This window comes from Callorhinus ursinus, unplaced genomic scaffold (assembly GCF_003265705.2).
Source record: "Callorhinus ursinus isolate GAN/ISIS: 27379988/994484 unplaced genomic scaffold, GSC_fseal_2.0 scaffold22, whole genome shotgun sequence".
Classification (NCBI taxonomy): domain Eukaryota; kingdom Metazoa; phylum Chordata; class Mammalia; order Carnivora; family Otariidae; genus Callorhinus; species Callorhinus ursinus.
In genome coordinates this window covers 2,526,539-2,540,987 of record NW_027397084.1, presented here as the reverse complement: position 1 = coordinate 2,540,987, position 14,449 = coordinate 2,526,539, and the positions used below count along the sequence as shown (strand labels likewise).

At 60.6% G+C, this 14,449-nt stretch overlaps 1 protein-coding gene across 1 annotated transcript; it reads right to left on the bottom strand.

Annotated features, from left to right (window-relative positions):
* Positions 1 to 6: 6 nt before the first annotated feature.
* VEGFA (vascular endothelial growth factor A) lies at positions 7 to 14,366 on the bottom strand (the record flags this gene model as incomplete). Its single annotated transcript, XM_025890397.2, has 8 exons — positions 7 to 383; positions 2,544 to 2,675; positions 3,794 to 3,865; positions 5,759 to 5,788; positions 6,121 to 6,197; positions 7,010 to 7,206; positions 10,458 to 10,506; positions 13,503 to 14,366. Coding segments are annotated over 8 exons (1,443 nt in total), but the record flags the coding sequence as incomplete, so codon positions are not given.
* Positions 14,367 to 14,449: the final 83 nt, after the last annotated feature.

The window sequence follows — 14,449 nt, the reverse complement described above, 5'->3', positions numbered from 1 at the left end:
TGTACGTATGTGGGTGCGTGTGTCTACAGGAATCCCAGAAATAAAACTCTCTAATCTTCCGGGCTCGGTGATTTAGCAGCAAGAAAAATAAAATGGCGATCCAATTCCAAGAGGGACCGTGCTTGGTCACCTGCCCGGGAATGCTTCTGCCGGGGTCGCGCCCTCCGGACCCAAAGTGCTCTGCGCAGAGTCTCCTCTTCCTTCATTTCAGGTTTCTGGATTAAGGATTGTTCTGGTGATGGCGATGGTTGGTGTGGTGGTGGTGGCGGCGGTGTGGTTTCTGTAGCGTTCTGAATCAGGCTTTCCTGGTGAGAGGTCTGGTTCCCGAAACCCTGAGGGAGGCTCCTTCTTCCAGCCCGGCTCACCGCCTGGGCTTGTCACATCTGCGGCAGATGGGAAACAGAGGCCGGGGGTTAGGGCCGGGCGCGGGGACGTGGTAGCGAGGCAGGCAGCCTTCCCTTCCCGGGAGCCCCGAGTCCCTGCGGCAGAGAGGATGGCGAAAGCACGGCGCTGCCTCGAGGAGCCCAGCGTGAGGGGAGAGCCAGCCCCTGCCCACCGCCCCCCCCCCCGCCCCCGCCAGAGCAGGAGCTGAGTCCAGGGCTCCCCTCTGCCCTCTAGAGCTTACAATCTAGTTGAGACAAGACAAGGACATGGGGACATGCCATCAGAGGCGACAAATGAACACATACTCAAGAACAGTCCCTACTTGGCATTTAAGAGCTGATGGTGACCAGAGGTGGACCGAGTTAGTCAGCAAAGAGTGCCCGCAGCGAGAGGGGCTTCAGCTCTGCCTCTATGGGGCTGGCTTGCGGAAGACAGTGGGGAGAGCACCCTGACCCAGGGCTAGGGCCAGCTGAAAGGGAGGGGCTGCTCCGGCGAGGCCGTGAGGGACACATCTCCCTTCACCATGCCCTCCCTCCAGGCCTCGTTTCTTCAGCATGCTGGCCGCAGTGGGCCCCCGGCACCAGGCTGCTGGGTGGGGAGAGGTGATCGTTCGCTGCGCAGCTCCTGTCCAAGCAGAGGGGACACCAAGAGCTTTCGTGTCATGCCCCTGCCCCTGGGACTTACTGCCTTTTCCCTTCTCTCCTATGAGAGGTCAGAGCAGGCCCCGCCCTTCTGAGAGCCTGCCAATGGGCATCCTAAGCCCCCAGTTTGGGGGGGGTCCTGAAACTCCCCCATGGAGGGGGAGGTCTCTGGAGGCTGGGGTAACTTCTGTTAGCCCCCAGATGACTTCACACACCCCATCCCAGACAGTCTCTCTGCAGAATAATCCCCACAGAAATCGTGAAAATGATAAAGCCCTCACCTTCCCTGAAGCCCCCGGGGCATGTGGAGACCCCTCACTGGGCCCTGGAGTTAGGCAGAGCCCCAAGCCCGCACTCACATACGCTTCCTATCCTCACATACCACTGAGACAGAGAGAAGCCTGCACCAACACCCCAGGGCCTGGTCCCCGGCATCCCTCGGACAGCCACAGCCACAAGAACACGGGGGTGGGGAAGGCAGCCACATTCCAAGGACTTTGTTAATGGAGCATCTGGACTAGCTGTGGGTACCCTGACCCTGCCAGGGAATCCTGGCATATAAGCCCCCCTCCCTGGGTGAAACTCAGGCTGGCCCAGAGGGCTCCCGGCCTTTGAGCAAAGGCCAGACTTGTATAAACACCACCGAAGGCATCGAAAGATTGCCAGCCAACCTGTCACGGCTCTGTGCTCCTGACCTTACCCCCTGAACTCAGTCATGTATTCGCTTACATACTTGACACTTTCTAGGTCCCCACTGTGGTCAGAGGACAGAGGTACAGATGCCTGGAGGGTCACCCAGGTGAATAAAAGCCAGGCCCTCCTGTGAGGAGTTCCCGACCCCCCCATCCTGGAGGCATTTGGAAATATGTGGGCTGTTTGGGGTTGTCACCATGAGTAACTGGAGTATTAAAGGTATCCAGTGTCCCCCAAACGTTAAATCTCCAACCTACCCCAAACCAACAGCAGGAGCCCGTGCCCTTGGGGACACCAGTCTCGGAGGGACTCGCCCCCTGCCCCCGTGAGGGACACTGAAGGGATGAGAAGCCCAGCGGTGCAGACTTCACAGGGTGGTGGCAAGGCCCCCAAGAGCATTTGAGCTTTGGAGACGGCAGCACCCCCCACACCAAGAAGGGCCCTCTGTATTAGTAGCAATAGTAGTAATAACAACATCAGGACCAACAGCCACCACAGGACACCGCGGGACCACAGGACACGACACTCAGCCTGCGTCCACACCGTCACCTGAAGCCACACCAGGCTACCCCCCCAGGCAACCAGGGCAACCTCGGAACAGGCCCCAGCAGGTCAGGCCAGCGCCTGCGTCCCACCGCAGGGGCCCCGCAAGCAGAGAAGGCGGCGGTCAGTCACCAGGCAGGCAGCTAGAAGCCGAGCAAGCAGCTGGCCCCTCTCGGGTGCACGTGCGCGCAAGCTCTCTCTCTCTCTCTCTCTCTCTCTCTCTCTCTCTCCCCATCTCTGTGTGAAGCCCCTCTCTGACTCGCTCGCCCTCTGGGAACCAACCTGCAAGTACGTTCGTTTAACTCAAGCTGCCTCGCCTTGCAACGCGAGTCTGTGTTTTTGCAGGAACATTTACACGTCTGCGGATCTTGTACAAACAAATGCTTTCTCCGCTCTGAGCAAGGCCCACAGGGACTGCAAAAAGGCAAAAGGAAAGACATCTAAGCTAGAGCGTCAGCAGAGAAAGAGAAAAAAAAAAAAAACCATGCAACACCCCCTAACAGTCCGCAGCTGCACCCCCACCCAGCTCATCGGCCCCCCTGCCCCTTCCAAGCCCTGGAAGGATCCGAGTGCTGCAGCGGAAGACAGACAGAGCGGCGGAAAGAGGCAGCACTGGCTAGGAAGCCTGCCTGCAGGAAGAGGCAGACACAGGTGGGCAGAGAGTGCAAGGAGAGGACACTGTAAGGGGGGAGTGGTGTCCCATAGGGACAAATTCAAGTCTTGGGCCACAGGGCCCCAATGGCTACCGCCCCCGAAAGAGCACACCTTGACTCTTCACCTGCTGGGGACAACAATCCGGGCCACTGCTCAGGCCCGGGCCCCTCCACCAAAGGCGGGCTGAAGGAGGGCACCACGGCAGGCCAAGCCCAGAGGCAGCGTCCACAGCCAGGCCACTGGTGTCCAAAGTGCCCACCACAGCCTCCAACCCAGAGGAAGAGCCTCCAAACCTACAGGGAGGTTTCTGTGGGTGCCGTGCGTCGGACTAGAGTAGAGGGCTCCCCTCCGGAGGCCCCAGGTCCACGAGGAGGGGCTGCCATACGGTGCCTGACCCCACCCAGCCTCCTCCTGCAGCTGACAACAGGCTGCCTCGCGTCACTTGCACCCCTTCCTCACGCCACGTCTGCCCGCCCCACCACCCTCAGCTTCCAGACAAGTGCAGAAGCCCAGAGCAGTGGAAACCAGTCGGGTGAGCAGGCACCGGTGCCTGGCACCCGCGCCAGATGGGCCCGCCACCAGTGCCCAGTGGGTGAGAGAAAGGCGGTGCCCAGCCAAGCCGGAGTCCCCTCCCTGAATCCTCCAGGCCCACTCTGCCCACCCGGCCAGCCCGAGCCTGGACCGGCCACGCCACCACCGCATCTAGCCGCTGGTGCCAATTAGTGGAGTGAGAGTGAGAGAGAGACACTGGGGGGGAGAGGGGGAGGAGAGCCGGGGGGGGGGGGCCGGGGGGGGCAGTGTTAGGGGGTCCCGCCGGCGGGGGTCTGACTGGGGGCCGGGGAGGCTCCAGGCAATGAGACAGCGGAGGCACCACGTACACGCTCCAGGGTTTATACCGGGCTTTCTTGCGCTTTCTTTTTTGCCCCTTTCCCTTTCCTCGAATTGATTTTCTGGAAAATAAAAAAACAGAGACAGACAAAGAGAGAGCAAGGGGGAAGGGGAAAGGAAAAGAAGCAACGAGGAGGGCAAGGTTCAGGACAAACTCCCTGGAACGAGCATCAGGAGGCCAGCGGGCTCCGGGAAAGGGCCTGCCCGTGCACACGCACACGCACACGCACACGCACACGCACAGCAAGGCTGGGGCAACAGGAGCTCAATGGCTCCTCCTTCTCCCTTCGGCCACCCTGGGGTGGCCAACCTGGCCTCCGGCAATGCTCTGCGTGGGGAGCAGAGGCTGGGTGCAGGACACAGGACCTAAAGGCCTGAGTGCTCGTGGCAGCTCCTGGTCCCAGGCAGGGGGCAAAGCCCTGTGGGCAGCAACCCTGGACAAGTCTGACCCTGAAGGTCAGGGGAGGGGGGCTATAAAAGGCAGGCCACAGTTTGGAGAGACCTGACTTGATGGGGGTGGGGGTCGGGGCCCAGGCTGTGCTTTGGGCACCTTCCGCCTTCATTTCCAAGTGCAAGGGCAAAGGGGTCCTCAGGGGCCCTGCCTCTGCAGATCCCGGTGTGGGAGAGCAGCTACACTGGGAGCTGGCACAGACCCAGGGGCGGCACATGAAAGGCGCCAGCCTGCCCAGCCATAACCTGGGCCGAGAGGCGGGGACGGGTGTCCTCAGAGCCCCAGGCAGGCGGTAGGGTGGGGTGGGAGTTAGGGAGGCATGGGAGGAGGGGCCTGGGCGTTACTTGGCAGGAGGTTCTCTCCCCAGCCTGTCAAAGCCTGCTACACCATCTCACCAGACTCTCTTCCGAGCCCAGGCGAGCCCCCCGCTCTCCCTGTGGGCAATGCAGACATTTGGGAAACGGGCAAGGGGGGGCGGGCTGCAGCCTGTTCCCCTCAAGGGAACCAGCACTCTCCACACCTGCCAGGCCAGAGGATGCCCAGAACGCCCGCCACAGGGGAAGAAATGAGGGCAAGGGACCGAGGAGGGGGCAAGACTGCTCCCCTAGGAGAAAGCGCTGGCAAGGAGGAAGGTCTACACACAAACACGCGCGCGCGCTCTCTCTCTCTGAGACTACTCTCCCAAATCACTGCTCTGGGAGCCACAGCCGTCCTGGAAGCTGGGGACTCAGGGAAGAGGCAAGGAGTTGAGGTCTCGGAGCTTCTGGGCCCCCAGAGCTTTGGGGGCAGACGGGACGGCGAGGGAGGGGAGGGGAGGGAGGGACACAGGTGCTCTCTCTCATTCTCTTTCCCTGCAGGCTTGTCCCCTTTGCTCACCGGGTCTTGAAGGCTCACTGCCCCCAGACGATGCCCCCTGCTCCATCCTGACCCAACACTCCACACGGAGCAACTAGAAGCCTCAGAAAATGACCAACAGTCAACTCATTTCTCCCTGGCCAGGGAGGGCTGAGTGGCTCAGGCCCGCCTCACTCCTACAGGAGGGCATCACCAAGAAAATCTCTCAGCCGGCCCCCAAGTCCAATGGCACCATCACAGCAACCGTGGTGAGAGACCGTTTCCTCTGACACACAAAAGCTGGCCTCTCTGCCACCCCCTCCCTCTCCCTGCTCTGGGGGGACAGGAGACTAGAGCAGGCCAGGGAGCTGCTGTCCACACGCACCCCACACACCAAAACTGCAAGTCCCGGCCAGGAATGACCTGGAGACCTGGAACGTGTGGTCTCCTTCCACAGAAGCTCCAGGCTCCAGGCTGGGGTTTTGCCCCTAATCCTAGAGCCAGAATCCTCGGGTTTGCTCCAACCCCCTACTGCCACCACAAGTCTTCGTGAGGCCAACTCCCGGACTCGGTGAGGCCATGAGACCCCCCCTGACAGAGGAAGCCAAGAGCCCCAAACCAAGATAACCGGCCAAGGAGAGGGAGAGGAGCTAAAGTCATGGCCACTTACTTTTCTTGCCTTGCTCTATCTTTCTTTGGTCTGCAGCGGGCAAAGGAAGAGAAAAGAACAAAACAGAGAGGGGTTCAGTTGGTGATGCTAACAACAAAAGCAGTAACGTACTATTTATGACATATCAATGCAGTTTTAATCCCTTTACGTAAAAGAACTCACTTAAACCTTCTAACAATGCCATGAGAGACATCCTATTATTGTGCCCATTTGACAGACATAGAAACTGAGGCACAGAGAAGTAAAATGAAAATGCCCAAGGTGCCACACCTGCAAGGCAGAAACGGCTAACAAGTGAAACATGCTTAACCCTCCCACCATCTGCTGAACAAACGAATCCGAATGCGTGACTGCGTCCTCACCTGCATTCACATTTGCTGTGCTGTAGGAAGCTCATCTCCCCTATGTGCTGGCCTTGATGAGGTTTGATCCGCATAATCTAGAGGGAAAGGAAGCAGATCACAGAAGTTAGTGACCCAGCCAGCCATACCCAGATGGGACATCCCGTGGCTCTTGCCACTCAGCACCCAGGGGTTCTACAGAGCAGGGGTGGGGGGTAGAGGGAGGAGGGACCAGGGGCTCTACCAGAAAGAGCCTCAGGCCCACCCCAACTCCCCCGACCCTACTGACCTCAAGGAGCCCCTGGCTCTTCTTGAGGGCAGGCGTGGCTGCACGGGTTGGCCAGGCTGGGAATTCAGGTCCTGGGTTCTTGCCTGTGCCCGTCCCTCCCCTCCTGTTATCCCCTCTAGGCCTCACCTTGACCCCTAGTCGCTACCCAACAGCCACCTTCCCTGGGGTCTCAGAGCTCCCTCCCACCCTGTCCAGGCTGAGATGTGCCCTGTCACCAGGCAGCACCAAACGACTACCTTCTAACACTCTCCATGCACCAGGCTCGTCCAGCACCCCGAACAGAGCCCCCCAGGAGGAAGGGCCCTCTTCCTCCAAGAGAGGAAGAGGGGGCTCCTGTCACAGGTGTCAGCCCCTCCTGAGCCCAGGGGCAAAGGTCAGGGAGGAGGAGGAGGCAGTAGGGACTTGCGGGGAATCCCAGACCAGGAAATGCAGGGTATCTTTTTCTCCAAAGGGGGTAAGACTCCCCACACTGCCTCCTGACTGACTCAGGGGCAGGAGCTGAGCAAGGGAAGTCTGGCTTTTCCTCTCAAGAGTTGCCCAGGAAAGGGCGGGGGAGCACCTGTTCCCAAAGTCTAATCCCGCTCCCGCCCCCCCCACCCCCCACTCCCCGCAGATGCCCACCTGCATGGTGATGTTGAACTCCTCGGTGGGCACGCACTCCAGGCCCTCGTCATTACAACAGCCCCCACACCGCATCAGGGGCACGCAGGATGGCTTGAAGATGTACTCAATCTCGTCAGGATACTCCTGGAAGATGTCCACCAGGGTCTCAATGGGACGGCAGTAGCTGCGCTGGTACACGTCCATGAACTTCACCACTGCATGGGATGGAGTGACACATGAGCCCAGCCGGTCACACAAGAGATGGCCGGCCCCCGTCTCCACCGAGCTTTATAGGGCAACCCCTCAGGGTTCCTGGGAGAGGTACCCCCTACTGGGCCAATCCTTCCCAAACTCTAGCTTAAGTCCCTCCAGCTGTGGTTGACATCCTTCCCTAAGCTTTCCACCATGGGCACTGATGGAAGGTCTGGTTTTATTCCAAAGATCACACGAGGCTGTTGGGTTCTGAGGGAGATGGTCTGCTACATCTGACCCCACCACCTCGCCATGACCGCTGAGCCAACTCCTGGGTCAACCTTGATACCAGGGCACAGTTTGAGGATGAGTATACTTGTCGGCGGGGGGATCTAAGTTTCCCATGAAAGGAGGAAGAGCCAGCTTGGCAAACCTACTCCGCATTTCCCTACAATCTCTGTCACACCATCCACCATACCAACAACCATTGGATGAGGACTTATTATATGCTGGGCATTGTGCACCATCGTCCATGGTTTCCATGGCCAATAATTCTCCCCACATGACACTATGAGGTTCCACTAGGAACCCCATTTTACAAAGCGGGAACTGGAGGTTCAGCGAGGCTGAGGAACTTGCCCCGGGCCCACACTTCCAATCAGCTCTGACATCAAAGCCTTCCCAAGGCAAATCATGTAGGAGCATGTGGTGGGGAGGGGGGCACTTTGCCACCTGCCAGACCCCTCCCCAGACACGGGCTGGGGAGGTGGTGAACATCAGCACAGGGGCCAGGCCTGCCTAGAATCAGCAGGTGGCAGTGGGTGGGCACGCTATGCAGGCCCTGCCAGCCACCGATAACCCCGCCCAAGAGGGCAAACTGCTTGCATCATGGAAAAAACGGTGCCGCCACCGCAGCCACAGAGCATTTCTAGAAGCTGATCTGGAGGGAGAGCAGGGTAAAGACAGCTTCCCAGGCTGGCCGTGGAGCTCAAGGTGCACTGGAGCATGAAGGGGTAATTCTAGGCCACAGGGGCGGGGCCCTTGAGAACAGACACACTCAGGACCTGGAATGATGACTCCAAATTGTGGCCCAGCCTGCCACTCTCCATCTCACACACACACACCTCACTCCCACAAAGTAATGCTCTCCCTGCAATGTCCCTCGCCCTCACAGGAGGAAAAAGTGGCATCCAGCCCGTGAAGAGGTCCGGGTTCTGTCCATGACTTGGTGCGACCTTGGGCCAGTCCCTCCCCTCTCTGGGCCTCAGATTGCACATCTGTATAAGTGGTTGGGCGGATTTCTAAAGACACTGAAACTGAGACTGAAATGTGGGGTTTTTGTCTCCCGTTTCCAGCCCCCAAACAAGCGCTCTTTCTCAGCCCAGGTAACACAAGGTTTGGAACCTCACCCAGGCATCTGAAGTGCAACCCCCTAGCCTGCCTCTCCCCAGAGACTGTGGCTGAGCCTCCTCTTCCCTCCAGAGGGTAAAGGAAGATGAGCCTGGGGGTATCTATACACTAAGTAGGTTGAGGAGGATTTGGGGAGCTGACAGGAAGGGAGGGGAAGGCCATAGGTGTGAAAACAGCAAGGGAGCAGTGGGGGCTCCCAACCAGTCCCTGGCCTTGTCTGAGATCTACTTCCCCTATGCAGACAACAGGCATAGAATTCTCCTCCACCCTCAAAAGGGTTAAGGTAAAGCACTGTCAAAGAGTACAGATGAGAGCAGAGAGCTGAAGAAGCCCTTTTCTAAGTCAAGTCTATCTCGAAGAAGATGACTAGTCAAGAATTCTTGACCTGACACTTTGTCATGGTTGGGGACAGAGGGGGCCCAGGCTTTGGGGCCACAAGGCCCCAACCAGGACAGGAAAGCAGGAAGGTCTGGTCTGGGCCATTGGCAGTTGGTAGCTGAGCGTACAAAGACCCAGACTAGGAATTCCTTGGAAAAGCTCCCTGGAATCCCCAAGGGCCGCAGGAGGGAGGTCGAGGGGGGCAACTTCACCCATACCCCTCATATTCTAGCCACTGCCCCCAAGGAAAGCTGGCCTGCTTTTGCCCAGGCCACAGACATACACCGACTCCCACAACAAGCTTTCTTGCTTTTCCTTATTTCTTGAAGACAACCTTGTCCCCAGCAAACAAAGACCATTTGTCTTGCCTCTCCCAGACCACAGAGACCACCGGGAGGCTGATGGGGGTGGGGTGCACAATGGGACCCAGGAGCCTCTGAGCGGCATAGGCTGTGGGGTGGCTGGGAAGCCAGGCCCTGGGCCAAGGAAAGAGCTCCTGAGTGAAGAGGGAGGCAGAACCGGCTGGGCATCACCACTGGCCCAGCGAGTGCAAACACCACCCCTGGCCACCACCCTGGGCCACAGGGGGCTGAGGTCTGGAACACTCGCCTGGAGGAAGACCCCAGGGCCTTCCTTACTCAGAGGTGGGGCACTGGGGGAATGGCATCCGGCACTCCTCCCCAAGGCTGGAGTAGAGGCCACATTGTGGGGGCGGGGGGGGGGGGCGGGCCGGGCCCCCCCCCAGAAAGGGGGGGGGCGGGCCCCAATGGGGGGGGGGGGGGGGGGGGGCAGGCAGGGCTCCCCCAGAGAAATGGGAGGATCCCTACTCCAAACCACAGAGGAACAAAAGGCAGGCTGACTCTGAATTGGGCAGGGGGCGGGGCACCTGGGAGCTACAGCCAGCCCTCTGCTGGCCCAGGAGGGAAGTTCACAGCACCCAAACCTATCCCACCCGGAGGGCAGAGGGAGACTGCTGGGCCCTTCTCTCCACCCCCAAAGGAATACAGGCTGTGGGGAGGGGGTCTCAGGAGCTTGGGCCCTCTGCACCTCCAGCTCACACACAGCCAGTTTGCTGGACAGCCAGGGGCACAGCCCCCTCCACACAGAGCCTACGGGGGTGACACGGCTGGGCTGGATGTGACACAGACTATCCATCCTCCCCTGGGGGCAGGTGGGACAAGGGACACCTCCCTCGACAACTGGGATCTTTGAACACTGTCTTTCCTGGCCTGTACTCATGGCTCCCTCTCCAAATAAAATTTTACTGGAAAAAGCAACAAGTTCTATTTCTAGCAGAGGCCTGAGTAGGAAAGAGAGACCTCCAGAATGATGACTCTCACGGTGCTCCCCTCTTCCCTTCTTGATTCCCCACTCCTGCACCCCTTCCCCGCTCCCCCACCGCCCCAGCCTGAAAGAAAGGAATCGGAGCCTCCCTACCCGTCCCCTGGGGAGACAGGATACCCATCCAAGGGCCAGAGGGACTCACCTTCGTGGGGTTTGTGCTCTCCTTCTGCCATGGGTGCAGCCTGGGACCACTGAGGGCAAAACAAAGAGCAAGGCATAGGCATGAGCAGGGATGCAGAGGCCCAGCCACCCGCCCAGCCGGCAGCCTCTGGCTTCTCCGAGGCTTCTGAGTGGAACAAGGCACCTGCCCGGCTCTGCATAGCAGAGAGCATGCCCACAGCCCCTGTGCTGCTCCAATTGTGAAGGAAGAGAAAGAATGACCAGATATTGCGGGGGGGCGGGGGGTGGAAAACGGAAAACACAGGAGGAAAATACCAGAACACTGTGCTGTCTGGGTCCCCGCCCCTTCCCCACATTTCCCTCCCCACCCCTCACTGGCCCATTGCTGAGTTCAGGGAATTTTCTCAGCCCCCCAACTCCCTGGTCCAAAGCCACGGGTAAGTAGTAAGGTCAAACAGGAGGACAAATTTGGACGGGGGCAGGAAGGAAGGACTGGGGGCGAGAAAAACAACATGGTGACCTTCTCCTGCTGACATGACAAATACCAGGGTGAGCTGGTGGTGGGGAAGGAGAGTGCAGAGGAACGAAGGGCGCCAACCACCCTCCCCCTTCCAAACTCCTCTGTTCCTGGGAATACTCAGCAAACCCACAGGTTGCCTAGAAGGGAAAACCAAGGAGGAAACCCTGGGGGGAGGGGAGAGCCCCATTTCTCCCAGCACACAGACCCTCCAGAAGCCTGAACATATCTCCAAAGCTCAGAGCCTCACACTCGCACCTTGTTCGCTAGTTTCTTCTCCTTCCCGGCCTGAGGGGGGTCCCAAGTCCCTCTCACCCAGCTGGGCACCGTTTCCTCAAATGCAACCAGGAAAAGCCTTTATGCCTTAGCACTGCCCAGCCCCTAGGGGGCCCCCTGCACTACCCAGGCCTGAGGCCTCCCCTAGGCCTCGCCATCCCTCCCCACCCCCACCAGATCATTCCTCCCCTCCCCAGAAGCTGTGAAGGTCAACATGCCCAACCATGTGGACCTGACAGCTCCGAGCAGGCAAAGGCTTCTCCCAGCCTTCGGTTCTCACCAGCTGCCCACCCCACCTGCCCTTCCTTGCGGGCACATCCTAAGCAGCAGAGCTGTGGAACTGCAGACCCCACTGACAAAGTCTGTCTGTCTCCTTCCCACACACCCCCAATGCACCCCGGATTCCCGAGCCTTGCCCCTAGGGCCAAGGTCAGATAACAGCTTCCAGGATCCCAGCTGGGCAGCCTCCCACAGCAGCAACCTCAGGGACCCTCCAGGGTCTCCACCTTAGCCCCTGGCCCATCTCCATGATACCCCCGGGAGTTCCTTCTGCCAACGTTCTCCCTATGCCCTCCACTTCACCTGGGCCCCAACAAGGAAGGGGGGACAGAAATTTAACCCCCTCCAAGGCCAGGGGGCACTTGGGAGGGGCTGTTCTGGGCAGGGAGGGGCCAGGTGCCCTTCTCTGGGGGCCTCTGAAGGTCATGCTGTGGCCAGGCGGCCACTCCTCCCCCTCCCCCCCCTTGGAGGCCTGGAGCCAAGGCCTTTGTGCCAGGGTCTAAGGCACCCGGCGTGGCAGCAGGGACCCCAGCCCATTTTTTTCCTTCTGCCTCTCTCCAAGGGGAGACTCTGCGGCTGAGGGAAGGTGTAAGGGAAGAGTGTAAAGGGTCCCTTAGATGGCTTTGAGAAGCAAGTTGGGTGGGCAAGTTTTAGAGTTCCAAAAAACCACCTGCTCCTGCTCCAACACCCCTTTTCACCAGGACAAAGTGTGTTTGCAAGGCTGGCAGGAGCTCCCTCCAAAGGTGGGGGTGGGGGGAGCTGGTCCCACAATGCAGACGTCACAGCAAATTTTAAGCCATTTTTCCAAAAAGTATAAAGTGGAGTAATGACTCTTTTCATTCCTCCCTTAGCCCACCCCCATAAAAACTAAAGCACAGCTCGGAAGTGTGGGGGAGGGGAGCAAAGCAGACTGTCACCAAGTGGGGACTTTAGGTAGTCTGACAAAGCACCAGAGTGTGCCCCTGCACCCTGACCTCTGACAGCGATCATCCTTTCCCTGGCCTCTGGGGTCGGAGAGGGGTTACACGGGTCTTCTCAGCAGAGGGGAGTAAAAAATAGAAAGGTGGCAGGGGCTTCTCTCCACGTCAGGGAGAAATGGGGAAGGGGCGTCAAGAAATCCCTCCTAGCACAGGAAGGGGCTAGGGGCTGGGGACAGTGGGGAGAGGCGTGGGGTGGTTCTCCGGGTCCTCCGGGTAGGGATACCTCGAGAGGTCACCTTCCCGCGGAGGGCCGGCGGGGGGAGGGGCGCCGCTCGCCGCCCGGGGCTCCCCGCTCGGGGCCGCCGAGGCTCCGGGAACACGCGGCCGGCCAGGCCCGGGCTGATGTAATCGGCTCCGCGCCGCGCGCGCCCGGCCGGGCGGGGGAGGGCGGGCACCGAGCGGGACGCGAGCGGGGACGGGCGGGGGTGCCTCCGCGCAGGTGGCCCGGCGGAGACCCGGGGTCCCCTCGGCAATCCACCCCGAAACTTTTCTCAAACTCGTGGCGAGGGCCTAAGAGATCGAGCGGCAGTGACAGCAAGCCCCCTCTCTCTCGCCCGCGCCCTGCCCCCTCCACGCTCTCTGCCCTCCCTCGGTCCAAGGTCCGGGCACCCCCCCTGCCCACTGGGCTCCGGCTCCCGCCCCCGCTACCCGGACTTCCAGTTCGTCTGGGACCAGCGGCCAGGAGCAAACTTCAGCCGCCCGCGGCAGCGCAAACCCAACCCCCTCGGCCTCCTCCTCCGGCTCCCGCCCTCCGCTGGTCGGCCCAGATCGTACGTGCGGTGACTCTGGTGGGTGGGCAGGGCCCGCGTGGGCGGTGAGATTCTATCCGGGTGCCCTCCCACCTAGCGCGCGCCCCCTCCCCCTACATGTACAAGGATTGAGGGGGAAGCCGCGCGCCCGGTGCCCAAGGACCCGCGTGGGGTACGGAGCCCCCACGCGCGCGCTCGCACGCACGTCCCCAGCCGGGAGAGGCGCTCGCAGAGGCCCGCGACGCCTGGTGGGCACGGCCGCTTACCTTGGCATGGTGGAGGTAGAGCAGCAAGGCAAGGCTCCAATGCACCCAAGAGAGCAGAAAGTTCATGGTTTCGGAGGCCCGGCCGGAGCCGGCGCGGCTCGCGCTCCCTCTCCGGCTCGGGCTGCGGGGCGGCCCGCTCTCTTCGGCGCCTAGGCGGTCTCCTCTTCCTCCCCGAGCGGAGGCCCGGGCCAGGGCCTGGGGCGCGCGCGCGGCTGGAGCACTGTCTGCGCACACAGCCGCCTCACCCGTCCATGAGCCCGGCTTCCGAGCGCCGAGTCGCCACCGCGGCCCCCTCTCCTCTTCCTTCTCTTCTTCCTCCTCCCCCTCTTCGGACTGCGGCTCCTCCCGGCCCGAGCTAGCACTTCTCCCGGTTCCGCTCGGCTCGGCTGCCCCGGCGCGGACCACGGCTCCTCCGGAGCGGGAACAACCCAGAAGTTGGACGAAAAGTTTCACTGCAACGCCGCGAGCCCCGACCCCCTCCACCCCGCCTCCAGGCGCGGGCTCCGGCTCTTGCCCGCGGCTCGCCGCCGCGTCCACCCTCGGCCGCCGGCCGGGGAGGAGGTGGGAGCTGGGGCGGGGGGCGGTGTCTGTCTGTCTGTCCGTCAGCGCTGCTGGTCCGATGCGGGATCCCGAGGGGGAGGGCTCGCGCCGCGCTCTGGCGGTCACCCCCAAAAGCAGGTCACTCACTTTGCCCCTGTCCCTGTCGTTGCTCGCTCGCCCGCGCGCGCTCTCTGACCCCGTCTCTCTCTCTTCCTCGACTTCTCTGGAGCTCTTGCTATACCTCTTTCTTCTCTCTACTGGTTTCCAAAATCCGAAGTGATTTGGGGAAGTAAAGGAGCAATCTCCCCAAACAGTCGGCCCGATTTAAGCGGGGAGTGGGAAGCAAAAAATAAATTAAAACGAGAAAGAATGTGGATTTTAAAATTGCTGAAGAAAAAAAGGAGGGT